Source organism: Sinocyclocheilus rhinocerous, unplaced genomic scaffold (genome assembly GCF_001515625.1).
Source record: "Sinocyclocheilus rhinocerous isolate Xijiao unplaced genomic scaffold, SAMN03320098_v1.1 scaffold1290, whole genome shotgun sequence".
Classification (NCBI taxonomy): domain Eukaryota; kingdom Metazoa; phylum Chordata; class Actinopteri; order Cypriniformes; family Cyprinidae; genus Sinocyclocheilus; species Sinocyclocheilus rhinocerous.
In genome coordinates this window covers 90,634-98,381 of record NW_015652269.1, presented here as the reverse complement: position 1 = coordinate 98,381, position 7,748 = coordinate 90,634, and the positions used below count along the sequence as shown (strand labels likewise).

The window sequence follows — 7,748 nt, the reverse complement described above, 5'->3', positions numbered from 1 at the left end:
CATTGCGCTTTGGTGAAGGATTCTGTCCAGAACTACAAACACGAATAAAACGCGTTAAAAACTACAAACATGGCGGATGTGCGCGACTGGCGGTTAGGTAGAGAGGCTTAGAAAAAGGGGTTTGAGTTATTAATATTCAACATTTAACCTGGTAAAAAATATTTATTTAATTTTATCGGTGTTATATTTCAACTGCAACAGCAATGTAAACTTTTATAAACATCCGTTTGGTCGTTAACTTTTAAATGCATCATTATGCATAAAATATGAGCAGAGTTCTCTGCATGAAGACCCGCGGCTCGCAGATCAACGAGCTACTTCTTTTCTCTCCAGTACGGTAGGAGGTTAAATGAAATGAAAAGTGGAGGATATAAACTGTGAGAAGATGATTGACAGGCCAGTTTACAGTGACGGAGCGTGTAACTGTGCGACAGAGCGTCCGTTAAAGACGCAATTGTGTGACGTGATAGTATGTCCCAAAGCTTGCCTACTCTTCTACAGCACACTCAAAAGTGTGTACTTTTTCTTCACCATAAGAGTACATACTTTAAAGGCGTAGTATAAGGCCCTGTCCACACGAACGCGGTTATTTTTAAAACCGTAGCTTTTTCTACGCGGTTAGGCCGTTCGTCCACACGCAAACGCAGCACCAGTTCACTGAAACCTCCTGCCAGGGTGAAAATTTTGAAAAAGCTTTTTGGCTTGTGACGTCGGCGCCTGCGCTGTTATCTCCGCCTACTGGAAACTTTTTCAGGCTTCTGATTGACCAACATGGCTTTACGGTTGAGATTATATCGCCACCTGTTGGTTAGGCATGCTCTTGACAGTGCGTCCTAGCATGCATTTGCGTTCTCGTATGGACTGAGATTTTTTTTTAAACGGAAGGAAAAACTCTTTTTTTTCAGAAGTTTTTAAAAATACCCATGTACGTGTGGACATGGCCTACGTAGGCACATTGGGACGCAGTATCAGAGTTGTGCGACACTCAATCGCCGTTTACGGATAGCATAGGAATAAATGAGAGTGCTGTAAACTGTATCCAATCTGTCACAAAAAGTCAGTGACTTCTCTTATAAAACGGCATTTTTTTCGGTGTAAACTCTAAAAATAGTTCAATCCAAAAGTACTGTTTAGTGTAAAACATGTTGGAGATTAGCTGATAGGCTGTCAATTCATTAAATGATAAGCTGTTTCCTCTAAAAAGCTGTTTATTCAGCGTAGTGAAGCCTCTCCTACATTGACATCCATTCAAAAATAAAAATGGCCTCTGGTCTCCTTTCCCACGTACTGGCAAACCAGAAGCGTTAGCATTAGCCGTTACGCTTTACATGTGTTCTAGTGGCTTGGTTTGAGCCTGGAGCATGTTTCACAGAAATAGCTATTATCTAGTAGTGACATCTGCTGCCCAGTGCGGGGAAACCGGTGAAGCCAGATACAGTGAGAGGGGTAGTTTCTAATAATTATTATTTTTAATGATCTGCTATTTTGATTTTTTTTTTCCTTTTATGTATTTTATTTTATTATTATTATTATTTTATTTTTGATATTATTATTTGAAAGGATGAGCTATTTTTTTTTTAATCAAATCAACAACATTTCAACCATTTTTTAATTCTGTGTAAAACAACTAAGTTGTAAATACAACTTAAAATTGTATTGAAAATTATAGTGCTTTGCATTATTGAATTACTTAAGTGATTATTTTGAGTTTGCTCATCAATTATAGGGTCCCCACCACTGTTCATTCAATTGAGAGTAAAGATAGATTCATTTTCATAATTGTAAATATTGTTTATAATATTTTTTACATGCATTGTAATTTCACACTATTTCATACTTTTCATACCTTATAAGATTTCGATTTATTTATACAAATATATGCTATCATCAGTCAAGTGCACTTCTATGAATATACCGTGAGCAGGGATCGCTGAACTGTTAAGACATTCAATAATATTCCTACAGTTGCCTGCTTTGTAAAAAATAGAGTTAAAAAAATGCATGAAAGAACGGAACTATACATACATGAACATAATTATCCATAATTTAACTCTTTTGATTTTTTTCTTTCAGTCTACAACTTGACATTCATAAAGTCTTACTCTGAGATATCTTTGCGACTCAAAAGTAAGAAAAAGACATGTATCATACATATCTTTTTATTTTTTCCTAAAACCCTTTCACTGTAAATATACACCTTTCTATCATATATTGTTTTTTTATGTTTTACAGAAGTCAAAAATAACTTCACACTATCTGAGTTATAATCATCTACTATCATTTATTAAAGAATCATCAACACCCTTGTTTTTTTTTTTGTGTGAAATGTTTTAAGTTTTGTTTCATTCGGTTGTTTCATTCAGTGAGCACTGCGATCTGCCAATCGAACAACTGCATTCTGTACACAGTACTGAGAAAATAGATGCAAAGTGACTACATTAACTTCCAGCATTATAAATGTAATGCTTCTTGCTGATGTAAACATGCAATGCAGTGACGTAATGAGACAACAATCTTCACGAGTTATTTAGACATCAGAATGCAGTCTCTCACAGAACTGTGATCTAGAAGAGTATGAAACTTCAGCAGTACAGTCACCAGTACATTAGGCCTGCATGGGGTCAAAATCAACAAAACACATGCTCACACTAGGGTTAAGCAAAAGATTTAATCAAAGGACAAACATACAAAAAGCATCACACAGACTTGCATAAATACATATATTAATAACATCTTATATATATATATATATATATAAACCAATATATCTGAACATACAGGCAAGCATTAGAAAAGCAACAGTGCTTGTACTATGTAAAGCATGGTGAAAAATAATATAGGTTCTGTGTATCTGATATGCCAGAAGGTTTTGGTGCATCTTTTCAATTTGACATATAGCAATAATTATGGTGATGACTGATCACTTCAAATGATGTTGTAAAAACATGTATTCTGTGATTTTTTTTTTCTTCCATTTACATTTATATACACAAAATGAAAACAATTAAGCCACATCAAAACACCACAGCTATCCATTAGTCTCTTACATGACAGAACAATGGGAGCGTGTGAAGTTTATTCTCATTACTTTGTTTTTATCCACTAGAATCCCACTACTCAAAAATAAAAAACAAAATGAAGACTTACCATACATATTACAGACTTTAATAACTTGCTCATACCCCAAATTGAAAACACAAAGCAAACAGTGACAAATCAGGGACAGCGGCAGTAATCTTTTCACAATATTTATAGCCACTAAAAGTCATTTGCAGTCCCACTGAAATGGTAGAAAGCTTCTCCCACACAGTATAAAAATAATAAACCCATAAAGCAGTAAAATATTTATATGCTCTAAATAATGTTCATCTCTCAACAGTTCAACGCTATAAAAATAGTTTAAAAATCTGACAATTATTCAGTAGTGAATTACTCTATATAATTATTTTCCTTTCATGTTTCGTTTGCCAAACATCAGTCAGCAAACAAAACGGAAAACAAAACAAGAACCCAAAACCAAACAAAAATAAAAAGGTTTCCTCTTGACAAATCCTGAACGATGTGAGGAAAAACAAAAGCATTCTACTTTGAAATGGGGGTTAATTAGAGGTTTGGAACAAAATCTAAATCAATATCATTTTTGTGTAAACATGGGAGATTTTATTATTTATTTAACCTAAGTTACTCCTCTGTTCAGTCCTCCAGACCTCAAACACGACACCTGTTAGAGAAGAACCAGCACCAACTTGAATTTCAAGAATTAGCTTTGCATTGCAAACAAAGCTTAATATTTATTTATTTTTATTTTTTTAAATACGTGCGAGCCGTATCCGTACAGGTGTATATGGAGGCGTCTGTGTCGTTTCAACACATGTTATTAAGCATCACTAAAGGCAATTACAGATTGTAGTTTTAAAACCCTGAATTGAAAATGACCTCTGAGTGTTACGAAGTCACTACACTGTAAAATGTAACTGATGATCTTACTAATAAAAGTAAGTGATTATATCTTATTTTGAATAAGTTTGTTGACTTTACTAAGTTTAACAAAGTAATGACAACTTTTTAGCACTGAAAGTTATTAAACTAAATAGGTACAATTAAACTTTACTTACAATAATGAGTATTTTGAAATGAGTGGTTATGCACAGTTCCACAAATAGGTGGAGTCGATTTGCAGCAGAGCATCTGATGATGGGAGAAGCACATGGAGAGGTGAGTCATCTCGTGTTTGTCATATTTTTCAGTTGCTTAACATACAGTAATCGACCATGTAATAATCAGAAGGTAGAGTTACATAGCAACATTGGATGTTATATTTTTTTTGATCAAATTGTTGGATTGTGCTGGATTGTGTTCATCGAAATGAGCAGTCTAACATTTGCTAATCACTGCATCTTTGGCTGCATTTTTTTTTTTATCAAGTTTTTGTTTTGAATGGCCTCATTCTTGAAAATTCACCTGAATGAATGTGTAAGTTGTTGATTCCTTTCTGATGTAAATTTTTTGGTTCATGAAAGTGTTTTCTTTTATTGTAAACATTGGTGAGCCTTAAGCTAGTGTTGATTATTTTAAAAGGTCACCTGTTCAGTTTCAGGTCAAAGATTGTCAAGCAGTCAGGATCCTTTTTTTAGCTGCACTTGCACTGCACTTTTAAGTTGCTTTAGGAGATTAACATGAGTAACGATGTGTTTTTTGTTTGTCAAAAATTGTTAATGCTACATTCAAAAAACTGTTTATAGAGTTGGGTCATCTGACTTTGTTTGGTAAGCTGTAGTACCTGAAGAGATTTTATATATAATAAACAATGTTAAACTCAAATTCAGTTGTTGCTTTTTGTCTTAACTTATTATTTTTAGTTTGGCTTACTTGGAATTTTTAAGGCAATCGGTTTCCTCACTTTTTCTAAGTAAAGTCAACTTATTACATTTTACAGTGTATGAAAGTCTCTGTGAAATCTCTGGGCTCTTTCACAAATGTACCGAACTAAAGCAAACTTAAGTGACTCGGATCGACCCGGTTCTGCAGCCAGATTTAGGCACTTGACCTACAAACTGTACCGAGAACCAAGTATGATTTCTAATATGTACAGACAACACCAAAGTAATTGGAAGAGAGCGGCAAGTCCCTTTCATATAATTTGGCAACTGATACACAGCACATGCGTGTATATGAATCTGTATAATCCCTGTGAAAACAGGGTTCATAAAATAAAGTAATAAACTGGCAGTTTGTCTTGCTTTCACACTTGCTTATAGAAAAAAATAAGTAAAAAACTGTTTAACAAACCGCCACTTTCGATTCCATGCCTACGGTTTTATTTCTGCTATTTGGCATCATCAAATGCTTCAAGTGAGGCAATTCTTTCACAGTTCGCAACATGCACACGTTCACGGCATTTCAGTGAGGGAAAAGATATCAAACTCTCTCATCACACTAATAAACACAACACAGATGCAAAGAGAACTCAACGGTGCTCAAACTGAGAAAGAACGCAACGTTTACTGTCGTTAGCTTAAGGACACTTAAAGAATCATATGGTTTCATATAAACTACACACCGCATGCTGACAGACACGGTCGAGCATGGTTATCAGAGTTATAGGTGATAGATACCGGAGCAGATCACTCAGATGTAAGGAAAAAGGCCACAAAGTGTTGAAAAAGTGATGTTCCAACACTCTTCACATCAGAGATTCAGGGCTCCATAAACATCTGTAAAACTCACGGCAAACCCTCAATTTAACTGGAGGAGGTTGTTCTCCTGCGCTCAAAAGCTCTTCAGATTTTCCATTCATTTGAAACAAAAGGTTGGCTTTTACAGCGTTCAAGATAAAATCCACACTAACACAATGTCACAGTAAAATCTTTAATGAGCTCCAAGGCTTATCACAAGCGGTATCGCCATTGTCGCACGTATTATGGATTATATCGGTAACCATAAGGTAGCCATGATAAGCACCAAGGCACCAAACTTGGCCAGTTGGGCTCTTTATTAGTCCTGGGGAGAGCATGTGAACCCTTCTGGGCAGTTAAATGCAAAAAAGGCATTTCCTTCCTTAAAGAAATAGATCATCCAAGCCTGCAGGGGGAGCCATCATTTAATCACCTCAACCACAGTCCATGAAAAACTCCACAGATGGCAATCAAACAAAACCAAAACCACACCCTCAAACTAGTTGTCAGCATCATCCAAGCCTGCAGGGGGCGCTCTCACAAACATCTCAAACATAGACGCTACAAACAATTATAAAATGATTCTCCTCAAATGACATTCACACACAAACGGGACGCTAAAATCAGTTCTGCCTGCTCTCAGTATCAAAATGTAAAATCACACAGCTAAGGTCGTTTGAAAGCTACGTTGTGTAGCAGTCCTTCGCCACCTCAGCCTCTTTATACTGGAGTTGCTCACTGAGCTTCATAGTAGCGTTCAGGACCGAGGGGCTAAAGGTTAACAATTAACAAAGGACACTTCTCAAAAGCTTCTGTCCACACTGTGTGTTTCATAAGAAGCGCAGAAATGGTGCTGAATAGGGTTTAGTTGTGTTCAGGGCCGGATAAATGCTTCATCTTCTGAGCAAGACAGACTTTCTGTCATGCAGATCCTGGACTCAACAAACCACAAAACTCAACAAGTGAGTTAAGATGCAGCCTCTACTCTTCACGTCAACCTTCAGAAAACCTCTCAGTCTGGCTAAAAGTCACGAGCAAATGGATATAATGATTGATTATAAATCTATAGTTCATTTTTAAGATGCAGACCAGAAAAACAGGAGATCAATAAAACCTGAACCGTTGTCTCTGTGGTTCTTTTTGCAGTTATCAAATCTGTTTCTCGTCTAAAGTTCAGAGTGGAAACAGAGCATCACATTTCGGGCAGCTGCTCTCTCTGTCCTCTTACGAGGCTTTAGATTTTCTTGCTCTTGGCGACGTCTTGTCATCTGGTTTCATGACTCCATTGACTGAACCCCCTGTCAATGAGAAATAAAAGCTTTTAGCAAAGTCAACCATAAATTGTATCAACCATTTTATAGGGATAGTTCACCCAAAAATGATTTACTCACCCTCAAGCCATGCTAGGTATATTTGACTTTCTTCTTTCAGACGAATCCAATCGGAGTTATATTAAAAAATGTCCTGGCTCTTCCCAGCTTTATAATGGCAGTGGTCCAGATTGTGAAGCAAAATAAAGCGCACCCATCCATCATAAAAAGTTCCTCACACTGCTCCGGAGGAGTGAATAAAGGCCGTCTGAAGTGGATCGATGCGTTTGTGTAAGAATGATTGCCATATTTACAACTTTATAAACGGTAGGGGTGACCCCAAATAGTCGAAGATTCGATAGGAGGAGCCTGATTCAATACCAATCTCACAGTCGAATATTGGCGGGGTGTTATGATCATGCTATTTTGGCTATATGGGGGCGCTCAAATGTCTGATTTCACATAGAACTACCGGTTTTCTCCCAATAAGTTAATATACAGCCTATTAAAATAATGCTGTAAATAAGAATCTGAAAAGAAAGAAGCTTCAAATATATATTTTAACGTGCGTGAATAAATCCAACCACCCCTATAGATTTAAGTTTCACTTTACATAATCCGTGACCGACAGAGGAGCATCATGGCGGCAGGGATTTAAAACTTTAACAAGACTCAAACTGACACAGACAGAGTGAAAGACTGGATTTTTTTGATCAGGCAGGGTACAAGTGATTTCAAAACATTTCAGCCGGTTTATATATAT

The 7,748-nt window shown here is 36.4% G+C and overlaps 1 protein-coding gene across 1 annotated transcript in view; it reads right to left on the bottom strand.

Moving 5' to 3' along the window:
• Positions 1-5,854: 5,854 nt before the first annotated feature.
• LOC107714267 (translocating chain-associated membrane protein 1-like 1) overlaps positions 5,855-7,748 on the bottom strand; it is a 19,758-nt gene continuing 17,864 nt past the window's right edge. Inside the window, exon 11 of the mRNA XM_016520080.1 lies at positions 5,855-6,973. Within this exon, the coding sequence (XP_016375566.1) occupies positions 6,900-6,973 (74 nt within the window). The 3' untranslated portion in view covers positions 5,855-6,899. The remainder of the gene's footprint in view (positions 6,974-7,748) is intronic.